The following is a 19,205-nucleotide window of genomic DNA, read 5'->3' as shown; positions in this document are numbered from 1 at the left end:
GCTGAAGATTGAGAGCTTTTTCTAGGATGTTCTGAACAATACTTGTTGCAACATGCAAAAAGATGTTCGTCTGCCTCAGCTGATCTGAAAAAGATTGTTGTTAAAGAGACAGCACAGAATCACTAAAACAAGAAACTTACCTTCACGGGATACTACAGCAATTTGGTGTTTCACCTTCATAAAGCTGAGCGATTCACTGCAGACATAATTAAAAAAAAGAGAATGTTTAAAGTCATTATGAGATCCTACATTTCCCACAATGCAACTTGCAATGCTTGCTTGCTTGCATCTAATCACTAAAGCCCAAAACAAGGCTATAACTCCTCCAGTAGCTGCCATGGAGATAAAAACAATAACGTAGCTGAGAACGTGAGACAGTATTTCAGTCAGCTGATAAGTCCTTGCTGCAGTTACAGTCTGTCACGTTTCAATGTCTGCAGAAACAGTCCTACCCATTCATGTAAAATCAGCATCTGTACATTGATAAACTGAGAGAGCTCTTGATTAAATGTCTGAGTGATAGTGTTTGTGATAGGCCACAAATACCAGCTGTACATACGTAAACAGCCCTGTGATCCAACTGATGAGAAAAAGCTGAACATTTTATTTCTCTTTGTATTTCTCTGACAATCCATACAGTCATTTTAGATCTGTGCACTCACAAACTCTGCAAAATACTCTGTTAAAGTTGCTTCATTTGAAGGTCTTGAGGCCTTTTTCACTGAGCAAAGTGAATAAAACAACAGCCCTGTCCAGCTGATGTAGGCTTACACACAAATGAACTTAAAGCAAGTAATTGTGCTGTGATTATATGTGAAATGAAAGTATTTTGTCACCTAACTTTCCTTGTTTCTATAGTCAAAAATTATCTTAACACGTGTACATTCACACTGCATTTAGATGAATAACAAAGTGGTAAATCGAGCCCTGTCTCACTACAGAATCCTCTGTATTAGATGGCGCAATATTCATACCTCGCCACTCATGACAGTTGTGTCAGAGGCTTTACGTCCTTCCATTCATCCATTCTTATGAATGAAATATCTCAGGAGTGCATTGAAGGATTTTCTTCAAATTTGGCACAAATGTTCACTTGGACTCTAGGATGAACTGATTAGAAATTAGTGGTCAAAGGTCATGGTGACCTCACAGAACATGTTTTTGGCCATAACTCGAGAATTCACATGCTAATTATGACAATAATTTCACACAAATGTCTCATAGGATCAAATGCTGAAGTGATAACATTTTATATCCAAAACGCCAAAGGTCATCGTCAAGGTCATCATAATGTTGTGCAAAAACACTTTTCTGGCCACTGTTGAACACCATAACTCTGGAACAGAAGGAGAGATTGTGACCATATTTCACATTTGGTCACATATTATGAGTCTGGACATGACATGACATGAATGTAAACTGCAACTTCACTGGTTTGCGGGGGCATACAACCACAAGGCGGTTAATTTCAGTTATTACATACTTTAAACAGGAGTGGCAGAGTCTGGATCACCAACAGGGCAGATGCTCTTGCATTAGAGCTAAAATCTAGCTTTAATGCCTTTAGTATTTTAGTGTGAATTGTGCTCAGTTACTACTAACTAATGAGGTCATTTTTATATCTAGTGGGTTAATCCAGTCCTGATTGTTCTACAAATAACTTTGGCCAGGTGTTTTTGGAGGCATGACAGAAGGAAACTAATAAAATATTGCATGTGTGTGTCGGTTAAATACATACATTAAATATTCAGATGCACATTGTATTAAATTTTTTTCCTCCTTTCACACCCAGCAGCACCTGTGAGCCTAGAATAAATGGGTAAGTAGAAATAAAAGGCAGTAAAAACTGCAACCATCAGAGGGCGCTGCAGCTCCCTAACAGGCCACAGCTGGACCTGCGTTTCACAGAGAGATACAGGAATCTACAGTGCCTGTACAACCTGTACAACTGAGACTTGCTGATGGGGAAGTGGTAGTTCTGCATGAGTGAAATCTGTTTGACGTTTTCCTTTATCCATGTTTAAAAGTCAAAGAAAAAATCCAGAACGCACCAGTGCAAAGGTGAACGTAAATAGAGCATGCAATAGAAAGTTCAGCTTCATCTCTTAGATTATGTAAATTCATATTTATTCTTACAATACTTAGAATATTTACAATATATCCATTAGTGGATAAGACAGTTCACCCAGTGCAGTATATACAATGTCTTGAGGGTGTGGTGGAGTTCAAGGATACAGTATGGAAATACCTTAGCCTTCTAACTGTGTGACTGTCATAGAAATGTAAAGTTTGTCAGAGTTGAGTGGTTTGGAGGTGTGTAAGTGATCGGGCATTTATTTACTCATTTATTCAGTCAGTGTCTCTGATACTGAAACACTGTGAGATGGTATTTTTCAAGTTAAAATGTTGCAGGAAATCCCCTGTCAGCAACAAAAGCTGAATGACTAAGTTATTTATTCCACTAATTTTGTTTGCAGTGGTATAAAGTCAGTCCTCATTCTCTTAGTTTTTCATCTTTTAAAACCTTTCAAAACTGCTACTTCTCTGTTATTGTTTTTTATTTGCACTTTATAGATCATTGTGGGGCGTGCCAAGTGTCTAAGACCAGTGACAAGAGGTCTCCTATTACCTAACATGCATTTTAAATAACACTCTCAATGCTCTTCAGTGAAAATTCCCTGCTTTTCCTGCAGCTCTGAACCTGTGATCCTGGAAAGACTGAGTGATGTCACCTGTGGGAGGCGGCCAAATTAATTCACCTGATCAATTAAGTGGGGTCATGGTGGAGGCAAATGGCTAAGCTTGTCTATCGCTCCTCCCACAAGCTTTTTTTTTCAGTGTTTGATTAATTAACTCTGACAAATAGCTTCACAGGAGAAAGCAAAGAATTCCAAGAGAGATGTACTTAAAAATCAAATCACACGGCAGCCTTGAAGTCATGTGACCAAGCGTATGCCTGTGTGCAAAGGACACACTTGACATATTATAATGTAGATAGAGTGCATTTCATTTATTTTTGAGATTCAAGTCTAAAAACACATTTTGTTAAATCAGTCCTGTTTTCTAGTGAAAGCTAATGCTACTTGACTGTGATTGGTGGATTTTGGCTGCAGGTTAATAACATTTAGGCTTAACAATAAAAGAAAATAACAGGTCATAAGTGCTGCTGTATCCCCGTCAGAGCTGTGCAGTGTTGCTGCCTCTGCGGCAAGCTAGTTCTTAGCTCAACTGGACCAGCTGTATGTCTGACCTTGCTTTGAAGTGATCTCTGTCAGTGCTGTTAGCCATGTCACTAAGAGGCTTGCAGGCAGCAGATCAGTTTAGCACAGCCTCACCTGTCTAATCTGATTACTTCAACAAGGCTGCTATCAATGTGCAAGACAGGGCAAACAAGAACAAGCACATTGTCACACTTCTATATGCAGGAGATCATTTCCATACTCTCAGCAGAGGTCACTGCAGCTATGAAGGTGGTTTATAAGCATCTTTACCTTTAAATGTTTTCTTTAAAATGTGAGGTTTTTCCTTCCATCCCTAAGCTTAAATTCCAGCTGTAGCACTGCAGTGAACTTTACATGCAGGTCAAAAGAGCAACAGCAGGCTTTCAGTGGCTTACCACGAGATATTTTCACCCCTCGGCCCCAGCTCACATAGTTCTTATGCTTTTATTAGCATAGCTGCCCGTATGTAAGATGCTCATGTTGACCTCTGCTCTGTAATTATTATCTCTGAAGCCTGACCTCAATCAGGGAGGGAGGCCGCACAGATGTCACCAGGAGCATGAAGCCTCAGATTATGTGAAGAAAAGTGGACATATTAAAGATACTTTGACATAATTGATCAATGTAACAAAAACTGATATTTACATGAACATTTTCTGGTGTTTATCAGGTGTCAAGTTCTGATAATTGAAGAAATAATTATGTTACAATCCAAGTTGTAATTGTCTAAATGATGGCATATGAGACCCATTTGACTGGTGTGTGTGTGCAGAGTTTTAGCTATGTTCTGTTCAGTTAGCATCTTTAGCCACTGTAGTACGATTAGGGAGAGAGGAAAGAGCATGAGCGAAGCACTGTGAAGGATTTGTGCTGCAGCAGCAGGGTTATGTGAGGCTACATGCACCAGCTTCAAGGCCTGGGGCAGGGGAGCCGATGGTAGGTAGCCATTGGAGAAAACCATGCAATTATTAACACTACAAAGGTTTTCTTTGGTCTGCTTTGAGTAATGATCTTATTTCCTTTTTCTTTTCTTCTGCTTCTGCTTTTTTTTCTCCTTTATTATTATTTTTTTCTTTGCGTTGGGCACATTTGACAGCAGAGACACATTTATCATTATTAAGGTATGCATGATGAACAATGACCAACTTTCATTCAAAAGTTCAAGGATTTTAATGAGTGAAGTGTTATGACATGATATGACAATAAATGTCCCATAAATTTCAATCCTCGCTCCTGGAAATGAATGAGTTCCACACATGATTATAGTCCTTTAGTTGTCCTTATTTTCTCCTTATAGTAGCACAGCAGCTGTGTTAGTGGAACTCATCTTTCAATTAACAGCAGGTCTGCATATGCGCCTCATTGCCTTGATATCAAACAGGTAGAGGTGGGAAAAGGTACAGCAAATCAGTCCAAGCTCAGTGTTAGCTGTCATTTTTGTCACAGTTCTTCGCAGTTCAATCCATCCATTACATCAGTCTTATAATGCTTAAAGTGTGTTTTAGGCTATTTCTAAATAATAGTGCACATGTAAAATTTTCTGGGCTACATCAGCACTTGAGTTTACAGGATACAGTAAGTGAATGTACCTTTACTTTCACCTTCTTCCTCATCTCCTCCGACCCGCCCCCCACCACACGGTCTTCCCACACTAGTATGGATTAAAAGCTAAAGAGGACTGAGAAGTCAAATCTCACCAGTCCCTCCCACTCTTCCCTTTCGTTTACCTGTTACCTCTCCCAGCAGCTCTCTGCCAATCTTTTTTTGACCAATCCAAACTGTGCTTCTCACGCTCTGTCTCTTGCTCTGTGGTTTGGGGTAGGTCCCAGTCCAAAACAGGGACAGCAAGAAGGAAAGCAGGACTAAACTACTCCAAATGAGGAGATTTTTCATTTCAATCAGTATTGTCTTTGAGGAACTTGGATGCAAGAGGAGATAATTTGATTTTTCTTTTTTACTTTCATGCTGTTTGGATTACCTATGACATTTTCCCACAAAGATAGCCTTTCCTTCAGTATACTTCTGTATACTTAATCCACCTGGAATTTGGATGGTGCTATTCAACACTGACATGGCTCCTATGTAAAAAAGCTGCTCCAGGTCAGAATCGTCTCTTATCAAATCCATTTCACTGAATTGTCTTGTCATTGATTTTTCACTCTTCAGCATAATTTCAATTTGGTTTTGTTAAAGCAAATAATGTCATTGTGGCCTTGTTCAAATCTGTTTGCAGCAGAGTAACTCCAGTAAAGGTGGGACTGTTGGAACGCCAATGACTGTCTTACTCTTTGATAAATGTAAAAAATGAATGAAATGAAATGTAAAAGGGGTTTTGAGGAATTAAATAATTTGACCTCTTTTTTATTTTCAGTAGCACTTATTAGTCAGTGCTGCTCTTAACTTATTAGCAACTGATAAGCCAATGTCAGTATTAGCCCCTTTAGAAGGCTTGTTGGTCGCAGCTCGCTCGCTGCATTTCAGCTTGAACACTTCAGGCTCTGTGGCGTTTCGTACTGTTGAAATGTAATTTCTGAAACATTGAAAGCCACAGGTGGTTCACATGTAAGATTTAATCTGGAGTGAGCCTCAAGTAAGTAAGTAAGTAATAAAAAAAAAATAGTGCTAAATCAATAAATCAGTCAGGCAGTTATGTGGGCAACTATCAGCTCATTGTGGATGTATTTGTCATCTGTGTATATGTCAGACAATAAGTCACAAGAAATTAAAGGAGTGAAAAACCAAACTGAGTTTGACATAATCTAGAAACAGCGTCACTGTGACACAGTCATCCACCAGAGAGCACTGACAAGTTGATCTTTTAATGGTAAGATCTCCCATTTAGTGGGTTAAGTTAGAATATATATAATATACAAAGCAAAGCAACAAAGCGACCTGTATCGAGGTGGTTTGTTTGTGTGTCCATGTAAAATTGTTTGACAATCAGAGTAAATGCTTGGAGGTAATAGTATTTTAGACTGTGGCCTAAAGCTTTATAAATGGTCCTTATGAACCAATATTCTACAGGTGAAACATTTCCCTCAAACTGACCTTCAATATACTTAAAAAGCAACTCTCTGATGTGTAGCATTAGCTGCCATTAAAATAACCCTCACTACTAGCAGGCTGGTGAGGCCTTAACTGTCAGTGTCAGTACTTACTACCACATCTACTTTAGAAAGTAGATTAAAATGACTCAAGTATCAGCCTTTCTTTGTTAGTCACAGACAGGATTTAATAGATTTAATAAAACATAAAATCATGTTAATTGCCAAGGTTACTGACGATTATAGTCTGATTAGTTCAGTCTTTTAACATTTTAGAAAATGGAACAGCTTGGAAAAGAAAATCATTAACATGTGTTTGCAAGCAATGAATGCAAAAAAAATAATTTTTCAGGTGTTTGTTCAGTGTCCTCGTCTTTCAGCAATAAAGTCTCTAAGTTCAATGAGTCTTTGCACATTAATAGGGCCTGGATGTTCGGGGCCTTTTTTCCCCAATTCCAACCTGAAACACCTGTATAAGCCCCATTACACTGTCACATATTACCTGTCACATATTACTAGGAGTTAATTCAAATTCAGATCCTGGTTTCAAGAATCTGAAGGGTGAAGAGGAATCATCCACAAATGGATAGCTGAGAAGATCTCAAGAGATTGACTTTACAGGGGAAAAGAGATACCAAGACCAAATAGAGACATCAAGGCTAGATTTAGCCCCACGTTACCTGGAAGTCGACCTTTTTTTTTAACTCTGTGGCCCCAGCTGAGCTAATCAGCTTGCCACACACATGCCATTAATTCTCCAAGCAACAGCACTGGCACTCTGGGCACTGTGTCCTCACTGAAGACAGATGGATGCTGATAAGATTCAGCATCACATTCTGTTAAACAAAACAGCTCAGTAAGATGCAAGTTCAGGTCAGGGATCATGTCTGTTCCCCTGAGGCTTTTTAAGACCTGAGGTAGCACAGACCTTAGGAAGCACAAACAGACCGTGCTGAATTGTCATGATCCACATTTTCTAATTCTTTTTCTTTTTATCCCGTTTTCTTGACGCAGTGATGGCTTGGGATTGTCTCGTCACCTGTCCAGCTTTGGACTAGAGACCTGCTGCTGAGTGCCAAGGGAAGGGGTCCCATCCACGAAGACACACACACTGTCCCACTAATTGCCACAGACTCTGCACTCCTCTTCTGTGTCTGAAGCATCAGAATAGCTGTGTGAGGAAATGGCAAGTCACAGAGACCCTCGCTTTCTGCACAACCTGTCCTACCACCCACGATGGCAGCATGACTCAGTAAAAATGAGGAGAAAAAGACATATGAGGACAGTGGCTACAAACAGCTGCAGTGGACATAGTGGGTTTAAATCATTAGCAGCTTCATCATCATTGTCATCAAGATCCTTGTCATCAAAACCACAGTTGCCGTCATCCCCTGTGCAACGCTCCAGGAGCTGGTTGAGGAACTGGTCTCTTCTGTCCCTCCTCATGCTCTCATTACTGCCCTGCCAAGCCTGGGCGACCACTTTCAAGGTGGCCCTGCTCGGACCCTGGACGTGCGACCTTTTATACTCCAAAGCCCTCCCTGACTTGGCAGCCCGCCTTGCCACCACCCGCATCAACAAGGATCCCTACCTCAACAAAGGCTACTGGTATGACTACACGCTGATCAATGAGGACTGCAAATCCTCCCGTGCCCTTGCTCGCTTTGCTGAGCTGGAAGGTTATGGTGCTGCTTTCCTCGGCCCTGCCAATCCAGGCTACTGCTCCTCAGCTTCTTTGTATGCAAAGGAGTGGGATGTTGGGCTTCTTTCCTGGGCTTGCCTCAAACCCAACATGAAAAAAGGAGGGACGTATCCAACCTTCAATCGGCCGCTGCCACTGTCCTCACATGTGCTCTTCACTGTGTTGCGTTACTTTCGTTGGGCCCATGTGGCCATAATCTCAGAGGATACGGACATATGGGATGCTACAGGACGTGAGCTAGCCTCGTCACTAAGGGCCCTTGGCCTGCCCGTCAACCCTGTAGTCACAATGGGGGACGACAAAGAAGGGCCTCGGAGAGCCCTGACCAAAGTGCGGGACGCAGACCGGGTCAGAGGTGAGTTGAAAATGTAAAGATGATTGAAGTGAGACCTAAAACAAATAATGTTGCAACATTAAAACAACCTCTGCATTGTCTCATTCCACATGAATCATGCAAATATCTGGGTTTTCAAACCCTCCTCTCTCCACAGTGGTCATTATGTGCATGCCTTCTGTCCTGATTGGTGGTCAGTCCCAGTACCAACTTTTGACAACAGCCTTGGCAATGCGTATGATCGACCGTGGCTACGTGTTCATCCCCTACGACACCCTCCTCTACTCATTACCCTACAAGGATGCAAACTACTATTTGCTAGGCAATGACACCAAGCTGCGGAAAGCCTATGACGGGGTCCTCACCATCACTATGGACTCTGGACAACGCAATTTCTATGAGGCCTTCAAAGATGCTCAGGACAGCTATGAAATCCGCAGCAGCACTCCACCAGAGCAGGTGAGAATGAATATTGTGATAATTATGATAACAAATCTGGAAGAGCACTGAATTCAGTCAAAATCTTTACATCACCATCTCTTCTGACAGGTTTCTCCATTCTTTGGCACCATCTATGACATGATGTACTACATAGCTATGGCTGTGGAGCAAGCCCGCGCCAATGGAGGCCGCTGGGTAACAGGAGAGATCCTGGGTGACAGCAAGGGTGGCTTTGAATTTGAAGGCTTCAGTCAGCCCTTGAGAGCCGGCAGGAATGGTGAAGGCATGCAGGGTCGCTATGTAGTGCTGGACTACAGTGGCATGGGCACATCTCTCTACTCCACTCATTCTCTGGAGGCTGCTCATACAGATGGCAAGATGGGGGGTCTGAAATACCTTGGCCGCTCAATCCATTTTGCCGGCAGCACGCCCTATACTGACTCAGGCTGCTGGTTTAGCCCTTACTTTGCCTGCACTGGAGGTAAGTGCAGTATTACTGTCATTGGAGGAAAAAAGTATAAGCTGGTGCTGTGTATTTTTCTGAATTGAGTTGATTCAACTCAATTCAAATTTCTGTGTTTTTTCTTCCTAAAGGCATGGATTCAGTCACTCTCCTCTTTCTTTGCCTGCTTTTTATTGGATTGGCTGGATTTGGAGTTAACGTCCTTATTGGTTTCAAGTATGTAGAGCAGTATATCAAAGAATGACATCTCGTCCGATTCAGCCTTTCTGAATTTCTCAGATTTTTAGAAAATATCCTTTTTCTTTTCTTTTCTTTTCTTTTCTTTTCTTTTCTTTTCTTTTCTTTTCTTTTCTTTTCTTTTCTTTTCTTTTGTCCCTCCAGAAGAAGTGGCAGGGTTGCGTTCAGCTTTGTAGGTGGTGGGGGCGGCGGTGGATCGACAAAGGTAGTCCTGACCCTGGATGACCTGATCTTCATCAACACTCAAATCAGCAAACGGGTCAGTTCTGTGCTGAATCTCTGACAACACTGACAGTATTTTGCTGTGGCATGAAAGTTGTTTACCTGCAAAAGATGATCGACTCGAGGCTGACCCACCCTCTGTGAACTGTGTGTGTGTGTGAGCAGAAGCTCAATGACGAAAGCATCTTGAGAAGCCAGCTGGACGTGAAGACGCCTCACCACTCGGTGTCCGGTCGCAGCTACTTGGCCTCCACGCCAGACAGCTCCAATGTTGCCGTGTTTGAAGTAAGGCTGACACAATCAATAAACTCCTGTTTTACCATTTTGGCACTCACGCCTTCAGATGATTTCGGTTTCACAAAGACTGTGTGGTTTTGTGTGACTCCCAGGGTGACTGGGTTTGGCTGAAGAAGTGCCCCAGTGGAGCAGTAACAGGTGTCACCAGCAGCACTGAGAATGTCTTTGTCAAGGTAAGTGAATGTTTGGGCATGTCACTTATCATCAAAACAACTGACTGGCCGTTGTTGCCACAAAATACACACTGGTCTTGTTCTGTGATTACACATTAATAGACTTTCATCTGAATTTGAATCTAAAGGAAGAGATGTTGCAAAAGTTCTGCCTGCACTGCCACAAAAGCTGTCAAGCTAAGTGATATTACAACCGCGACACAGACCTGATAGATCACAGCCTTGATGTTTCTTCCTCTCAGCTCAGAGACATGAGGCACGAGAACCTCAATCTGTTCCTGGGCCTGTTCTTCGACTCTGGGATCTTTGGCGTCGTGACCGAGCACTGCACCAGGGGCAGCTTGGAGGATCTGCTCAACAATGAGGACGTGCGTCTCGATTGGATGTTCAAATCTTCCCTGTTGATGGATCTGATTCGGGTGAGAGAGACAACATGGCCCAGTCTTGTTTCATTTCTCATCTCGCCATGATTTTTTGCAGCACTCACACATTTCCCACAAACTGTCATCAGGGCATGAAATACTTGCACAATCGTGACATCATCCACGGACGGCTCAAATCCCGTAACTGTGTGGTGGACGGCCGCTTTGTACTGAAGGTGACAGATTATGGGTTCAATGAAATTCTGATTGCCCAAAGCATTGACACTGAGGAGGAAAAGCCAGAGGGTGAGTGTGCATGCACTAATTTGGTGATTTTGCTTTTGCTTTTGCTTTTGCTTCTACGTATTGATTTTCTTTGTATCTCATCTATTTTTTTCCAATAAAGACCTGCTTTGGACGGCTCCTGAGCTGCTGCGAAATGCCAGTCAGAGGAGGAGGGGCACTTTCCAGGGAGACGTCTACAGCTTCTCCATTGTAGCACAGGAGGTCATCAGTCGCTCTGCACCTTTCTGCATGCTGGACATGCCTGTCAAGGGTGAGTGATATGGCAACATGAAAAGCTATTTTAGCTATTTGAGCTGTTTATTCTGTCCTTTATGTTCACCACCTGAGTAAAAGGCCGATGATTGACCTGATGTGCTAATAACATGCTATGAATACCATGATAACATTTATTGTTGTTCTCCACGCAATTCATACACAAAGTGTTCATGCTGAGCTGAAACAAAAAATATTAGATTTATAGCTGGAAATGTTGCACTAACTATGTCTTCTTACCAGGGACATTCACAGTAATTGGACAAAACTGCACAAAATTCTATACATTAAGAAACAATGGTGTTGAATTTTCAGTGCATGTTTGTCTGTGTGCGTCTGTGTTGTCATCTGTGCAATGTGTGCTGTCTGTGTGCATTGACAGAGATTATCAGCAAGGTCAAAGAGCCTCCTCCTCTGTGTCGGCCTGTTATGTCAGTGGACGAGGCCCCGGTGGACGTCATACAGGTTTTGAAACAGTCCTGGAGTGAAGAGCCAGAGAAGAGACCAAACTTTGAGGAGATCTTCAAACAGGTAAAAACACTGAAAACACGCTTTGATATAGATCTGCTCCTCCTTATATGTTCAATTTTAAAGCTGGAGGTGGCATTTCTGTTATCTCCTATTCATGACAGTTCAAGAGCATCACCAAGGGTAAGAAGACCAACATCATCGACTCTATGCTGCGCATGTTGGAGCAGTACTCATCCAACTTGGAGGATCTGATTAGAGAGAGGACAGAGGAGCTGGAGGTGGAGAGACAGAAGACCGACAAGCTGGTGGCTGCGATGTTGCCCAAGTGAGTGTCCAGCAAGTTTAACTGATGCATGCAAGACATAATAAAACTGTGGTGTCATGCTCTAAGTCTATTAAGGTTGGTGAGCAGCAATAACCTCTGGAGGCCCATAGAGCCTCAGCACAAGGGAGTTCAAAGGTCAGAGACAGCATCCCTGAAGCTGGTAGGGATCCGGTGCTCAGCTCAGCTGAGAGGTTTAGAGGTCTTCTGCAGGGGTTTAAAAATGATTCTCAGGAGCTGTGGGGTTCAGGCCAGCTGTGCAGCATGCAGCTGAAGCAAGATGCTGTGGGACTGTTGAGCTCTTGATCAGGAAAACGAAACCGTGAAAACATATTTCTTTATTTTTTGTCTTAAACTTTACCTTCAGAATATAGCTGCAGTTCTGCTGCGTTCAGCTGCTGTGGGAATATTTGGTGCAACAAACCAATGATGTCAGACAGTCAAACCTGTCTAAATCAAACACCATCATTGAACCTTCTTTGGGTTTTGCTTGCTCATACAAACACAAAATGACGGAATGTACTTTAATTGATTTTTAAGGTGAAATGCAAAACTCAGTATAAAACCACAAGATGATGTTACATAACTCTCCTGCTTTTAACTTCTGTCTGTCTGTGACATTTGTTGCAGTCTGTTTCTATAAGAAGGTGTTATTTTATCAGGAGTAATGTAATCAATTCATGTATGATATCCGGTATGTTTAATGAAAAAATATACATCAAAGCATGGACACACTCTACTGCGTTCTTCATAGCATTGAATTTAGTTGAATCAGATCTTAACTAATGTTTCCTATATTAGATCAACTAAAAAATGAATGTGGTCATTTGAAATCACTGATCTGTCAGTGAGCAGAGGCTTTCCTGTGTTAACTGCATATTGACAGCAGAGACTCACGGCATGCTGGCATAGCACTGTGCTTTCAGAGACGTCACTTTGCCTGTTTGCAATGATCAGAAACGAGAGTTTCTACTCATCGTCTTCCCCCTCCTTCAGGTCTGTGGCTTCGGCGCTGAAGACAGGCAAGCCCGTCAAACCTGAGCATTTCAGCGACGTCACACTGTACTTCAGTGACATCGTGGGCTTCACCACCATCTCAGCTCTCAGTGAACCCATCGAGGTGGTCGACTTACTCAACGACCTCTATACACTCTTTGATGCTATCATTGGACTGCATGATGTCTATAAGGTAACTGTTATTTTTGGGTATTGGGGCATGTTTAAATATTTTTCTCTATTTGAATATAATAGAACCGATCTTTTCTAGAATCCATAAATCAGAGGGAAACATCGTGTCTTATTTTTATGTTATCTAGGTGGAAACTATCGGAGATGCCTACATGGTAGCCTCAGGAGTCCCCTCCAGGAACGGCAACCGTCATGCAGCTGAGATGGCCAACATGTCTCTTGACATCCTCCACTGCATTGGGACTTTCAAGATGAGGCACATGCCTGAACTGAAAGTCAGGATCCGCATTGGCCTGCATTCTGGTGAGTTTTCTGTGCTGTGATAAACTTTGCTCTAATCATCATGATAGCCAACAGTGATGCTGCATAGAAATGTATTTGCTTCAAGAGTCACAGACGTGTAGAATAACATGAACCCAAATTCCACTCCAGAATGAATAAAAGTAAATGCAGAGGAATACAAATACAAGAACCCAAGCTGCTAAGGCAAGGAGGTATTTTTACCTCCTTGATCCTCGTCTGGAACTTATTCCTGGAACAGTGAAACACTATCCACTTAGAGTGCTGTCATCCAATTAACACACTGCATACTTTGGATTTCTAACTCTATTCTATGTATTTCTTTATGCACAGATGAGTGGCAGTGCGCTCCTTTAATGTCATGTATTGAGAAAAGAATTGCTGAAATGCTAGATTATGGGAAAGAGTGGGAACAAAAAATGTATTGAAAATTGAGTCTTCAGAGTAAAAATTTGACACACAAAATGGTTTATGATGTAAGATATTACTTGCTAATGAGAGGCATCCTATTCAAAGCCCACTCATCGTGTGTGTGTGTGTGTGTGTGTGTGTGTGTGTGTGTGTGTGTGTGTGTGTGTGTGTGTGTGTGTGTGTGTGTGTGTGTGGTCTTTGCAGGCCCAGTGGTAGCAGGAGTAGTGGGTCTTACGATGCCTCGGTACTGTCTGTTTGGGGACACGGTCAACACAGCATCTCGAATGGAGTCCACAGGGTTGCGTGAGTGTCTCATACTGTATCATTCTACAGACCGCACAGATCTGCTCTTCCTATTTAGTGTTTTTTGGCATAGTAGTTGAGGGGACAGGTGTAGTTTGTGTGCATGCTGCTTGAGGCTAAACAGAGCTTTGAGTGAGCAGTCCTTACTAATCCTTTAAGACTATCAGCAGAATTAGAGGTCAAATTGAAGTTTCACTGTAAATGTCGTCAATGTCCAAGTTTGCCTCAGCTATCCTCTGCGTGCTGTATAAATTAAGTATAAACTGAAGTATTAACTACGAAGAACATTTTGCCTCTGTTTAAAAATAACATTTGTTGTACTCTGCCGTTCAAAGGATTGGAATCACCTGCCACACAAGTTTGATTTGGTACAGTCAGATAACTAAGAGGACTACTCTATATTTTTAAAAGGTCTTTCGTGCTTTTAGGATATAGAAAGTCCTCTTTATAAACAGATGTCATTTTATATGAAAGGTTTGCAAAAAAAAATAAATAAATTCTGTATATGCAGAATAAAACACTGTGCAACGGTTCAACCAGACTGACAACTGAAAGGGCAGAAAGAGACAAAGGTACCTTTGAGTGACACTTCAATGAGAATAAAATATATCACCAGTCAAAGAAACTGGAATCTTAGTATCAAAATCTATGCAGATTTAAACAGGAGCATGTTCCTGTTTCAGGGTCAAGTGCACAGTAATGCCTATAACAAGTTGGGATTAATAGGTGTGTTGCTTTGGCAAAGCTGTTCTTAGTACTTCACATCAAAAGCAGTAGTAGGGTAAGCACCGTTAGAATAGCAGCTGTACATACAATGGCCTGATACATCACAGTTTAAACCTATTCAATCTCACCACTCTACTCCACATCACTCATTACTGAACCACCGGTTTGCACTGTTTGGTTCAATAATGATTGATGGTCGCTTACACTTTTCTGGACTTGAAGGCAAATTCAAAATCAAATGGTATTTCACACTGTGGGGAAAAAGACTAAATGGAAATTTAAATGACTTTATTTTTCTTCTTTTAGGGTCAGAACTGTTTCAAACATAAATAATACATTTGGTGACTAAAATAGTCATTAATGAAGGAAAGATGAAAAATATCATGTAAGAGGTGATTCCAAACTTTTGAACATGTCGCTCCCAGGAGATCACACTAAAATAAATGAAAGTATTCACTTTGAACTGGTCAGTGGCCGTTTCAGTCTAATTAATATATTCAAAATAACAATTATGCATTTATGCATGAATATACTGACTTTGTGCCATTAGACTAAAAGCGACAGTGAGTACTCTACTGCCCCCCAGTGGCTTCATACCAAAAGGACAGCCTGACTTTTTACATGTAATTTTTAACCTTAGGAAGTTCCAAGACCAATACAGATATGACAGACATGTATACCTGATATTAAAGCAACACCAGTGTGCAAATGCTGAGGATGATTCTTTTTTTTTTCTTTTTTCTTCTCTCACAGCTTACAGAATCCATGTAAACCAATCCACAGTTGATGTCCTGAACAGCTTGAAGCTAGGATACAAGATTCAAGTCAGAGGCTTGACAGAGTTAAAGGTAAAATGAATAATGATGGAAAAAAAAGAAGATACATAATATAAAAAGAAGAATGTAATGTATAAACTGTAGCACAGACATTGCAATAGTAGCTAATCAACACTAATTATTATTTATTCCCAGGGAAAAGGGATTGAGAACACTTATTGGTTGGTAGGGAGGGAAGATTTCAGCAAGCCTCTTCCGATACCTCCAGACCTTCAAGGGTAAGAGACTCTTCTGGTTTCTGCTCCACATAAATCCATACAAATGGGATTTAATCTTTGTGCTACATTTATACTGTTTCATTGTATATTATTTCAGCACAACTTAATGTAATCGAATGACCTATTTGTGTGTATGTTGTGTTCTGCAGTGTGTCCCAGTCACAGTGCATAAAAAGCTGTATTTCTTATTACAGGGGAAGCAATCATGGTATCGCCTTAGAGGAGATACCTGTTGACAGAAGACAGAAATTCCTGGATCGACAAAAGAAGATGGGCTAGCCTGACCTTTTTTTATTGATGTCCCAAAATGGAAAGTGAGATTTTTTAAAAGTAAAAGAATACACTGAGAGACGTGCGAATGAAAAGTTGAATGTTGCAACATCCGACAGCAATCTACAATAATTTGTGCTTTGTGCAAAATGAAATCCAGCACCTGTGATGTGAGAATTCACACTTTTCAGATTTCTCAAAATCATTTGTATATGGAAATAATGTCAAAGATTATCATTCTTTTCATTCATAGTCTCTGCACATGCATGCCACGATAAACCCTGGCTCCAAGGTGCAAAAGAGGCAACTGTCCATATTATATTCAACAGTTTTTATACTGAAATAAAGTACACATGCAGCATCATATGCTACATGCATATATCAAGGCTGAATTATAGGGGTTGGTTTAGAGGACAGCAACTGCCTAACAGGAAGAGACTGTGTCTACAAACATGATCACAGCATCATGTGTAATACTGTACCTATTTGTATGGATCATTATGCTTTGTAGAGACTTTGGAGAAATTTTGTCATGACCCCCCCCCCCCGACAGTTCATATCAGGTATAATGCTGCACACATTAGCCTTTTACAGCGACTTTTCCCCTGTAATTTAGCAGCAGAGAAGTCTGTCAGGGTGGAGAGCGCAGGTCGGGGGAAGCTGTGATTTTGCTTTTGTAGCAGCATTACTGTGATCGTTCACACATTTGCTGAATGAAGCCATATCATCCAAAAACGGTCGAAATATATCAAACAAAACATCCGGTTTGTTTATGTAATATTAGATCGACTTATTAACATAGAATTTAAAAACAAGATCTTTTTGACTATTGGATCTCTCAGCATTTTATACCCTTATACTGTGGTAGGCCTATTTGAGTGGACTGATAGGACTGCTTGATTCTAACTTATCAGTTTGATTAAAAGGATCTAAAGATGAGAATGTGCTCTAAAATTTAGCTTAGACAGCTTGTTCCAATGTTAATTCTGTGAACCAAATTCCAACATTAAATGAAAAACCATTTTTGGAAAAATGCCATGGGATCCACATGATATTGTTGTTTAAAAACCTGATGTGCATCTACAGTATGTTTGTCTCCCTAATGATGTATGATACTACATGCAGTATGCATTGTTTTTAATGATGTGTGGATTGCTTTGAACATTATACTGACATTTTCTACCAAAACATAGAAGACGTATGCGACATGCAGACGAGACCAAAGCTATTGCTCACTAATGTAACGTACTGTCGCCTATTACTGAAACATGCTGCATGCATGGCTGAATGTATTGTACAGCATGCTGTGTGGTTCTTAATAGGAAAACAATAGGAAGACTTGATTTCTGTGACATACAGCATATCTGCTCTGCACTGATATCTAAGTCAATTGACTGAAATGATCATCTCCAATAATGTGCTTCAGCAGATTGAGCCTTTTCATGTGTATCGCCATCTCCTAGAGGAAACTGCCTGGCCGTGTCTGAGTTTTTCACCCATTACCTTCTTTTTTGGGCTCTCCAGGACCCAAAAGCGAAGGTCCTGTGAGAACAAATGCTCACAAACTTCCTCCGATGCCCAACCCCAGGGGATCCGAGATGAATTTTACACAACATGTGGGGGGTGGGGGGCTTGCATAAAAAGGAGAATGACAGAGTCCTCTAGTCCTCTCAGACATATCTCTTTGGCCTGGGGATGTGTATATTTGTACATAGTTTGTCTTTGTGTCCTGTACAGGGTTAGGGACTTTTTAGTGGAGTTTTTTTTCTGCTTGGGTTCCCTAAACCCCTGACACAAAAGGAGATATCAACAAAACGCAAGGGTTTAATCACAGTGCATTCAAAAAGCAAGCAACTGCATTGTTCACTCGCTCTCCGTTGGCTCACTAATTGTCTGCTGCAGCACTGATATTGAAGCAACAATAGGCCGGCAATGTCAGGATGCGATATTCCTCCGACAACAGTTTCAGTCTGTGGACAGTTGTTCATTGGGAGCTCACTGCTGACCACTTCTAAGATACAGCGACTTGCCACAGTAGCTCAGTGCGTAGACAAACAAAATGGCCATCTGATGACTTGATTATCAGGTTGCTTGCGGTGTAGTCTTTCAACCCATTAAGTGTTTAGCACTAGCACTGGCTCCTCAAGCATGATTGAACCCCCGATGAGGAGGAAACACAGGATTCTGTATCAAAATGAAGAACATGGGGGAAGCTGTCTGAATGCTCCTTTGATGGGTATCTAAAGAACAAAATGAGCTATTCTGATGCATACGTAGGTAGGACCTACTTTTTCTAGACTTCTAATCAATTTGCCAAATAGATAGATCCCATCAAAACTGAATGGACTGTATTGTTCATTTTGAAAAGTGATCTCAATGTGTTTCTGTAAATAAATTATGGTTTTAGTGAAGATTGTGTTGTTATGTATTTGTCTTATTGCCTGCTCCTCAGTCTACATATGTTAGGTTATATCCCACATGGTGCCCTAACAGCACATTAAATTAGCATTTCAAACAAGCGGAGCAAGAAATCACAAGTTAGATAAAATCTTGATATTTTTAAGTTAGCTTTTTAAGCAGTGTTGTAAATGGGCAGGGCATCGCAAAGGCCAGAAGGGGTGAAACCATTAAAGTATCTGCAACATTAAAACTCCACTGAATCATGAAGAGGAGACAGAAACTCTCAGGAAGTCTTACCTCAACATTTCACCATAAATCCCCAACCAAGTTACAGTAACGCCAACAAGCTTTGGGCCCATTTTTATGTACTTGAGCTGGTGTGTTTTATTCTGCAGTGGAACAATCCATTGGAAACGTAAGGATGGCTTTACATAATGCAACTTCTGTGCAATACAAGCAGCATGTTGTAAACAACCCCCGACAAGTGTTTTTGTTGCAGCTTCATCCTGAACACTGCAAATGATGAGAAATCTGATTCATAATGTTCACTGAGTGGATTGATCTCGATGAGGCTGAGGCTGCATTGTAGTTGCACTGCGTAATCTTACAGTAAGTCCATCCATCCATTATCTATACCGCCTATCCCTTTTGGGGTTGCGGGGGGCTGGAGCCTATCCCAGCTACAATGGGCGAGAGGCGGGGGTAC

The 19,205-nt window shown here is 41.3% G+C and overlaps 1 protein-coding gene across 1 annotated transcript; it reads left to right on the top strand.

Annotated features, from left to right (window-relative positions):
* Positions 1-4,998: 4,998 nt before the first annotated feature.
* gucy2d (guanylate cyclase 2D, retinal) lies at positions 4,999-16,539 on the top strand. Its single transcript, XM_070982354.1, has 19 exons — positions 4,999-5,321; positions 7,280-8,322; positions 8,459-8,760; positions 8,851-9,223; positions 9,337-9,421; positions 9,587-9,701; positions 9,830-9,949; positions 10,054-10,134; positions 10,377-10,553; positions 10,646-10,802; positions 10,903-11,052; positions 11,437-11,585; positions 11,687-11,850; positions 12,844-13,036; positions 13,164-13,338; positions 13,951-14,049; positions 15,529-15,623; positions 15,747-15,829; positions 16,024-16,539. Exons 2-19 carry the CDS (start codon positions 7,449-7,451, stop codon positions 16,106-16,108), a joined length of 3,477 nt encoding a protein of 1,158 aa, XP_070838455.1. The 5' UTR covers positions 4,999-5,321; positions 7,280-7,448; the 3' UTR covers positions 16,109-16,539.
* Positions 16,540-19,205: the final 2,666 nt, after the last annotated feature.

This window comes from Chaetodon trifascialis, chromosome 16 (assembly GCF_039877785.1).
Source record: "Chaetodon trifascialis isolate fChaTrf1 chromosome 16, fChaTrf1.hap1, whole genome shotgun sequence".
Taxonomy (NCBI): Eukaryota; Metazoa; Chordata; class Actinopteri; order Chaetodontiformes; family Chaetodontidae; genus Chaetodon; species Chaetodon trifascialis.
This window is presented reverse-complemented; position numbering and strand designations above follow the sequence as displayed.

Bases quoted from the DNA above. Each gene is read 5' to 3' on its own strand.
- gucy2d (XM_070982354.1), top strand. From the start codon at position 7,449: ATGGCAAGTCACAGAGACCCTCGCTTTCTGCACAACCTGTCCTACCAC. The intron at 9,224-9,336 runs GTAAGTGCAGTA...TTCTTCCTAAAG, and splicing joins TTACTTTGCCTGCACTGGAG to GCATGGATTCAGTCACTCTC. The intron at 11,586-11,686 runs GTAAAAACACTG...TATTCATGACAG, and splicing joins TTGAGGAGATCTTCAAACAG to TTCAAGAGCATCACCAAGGG.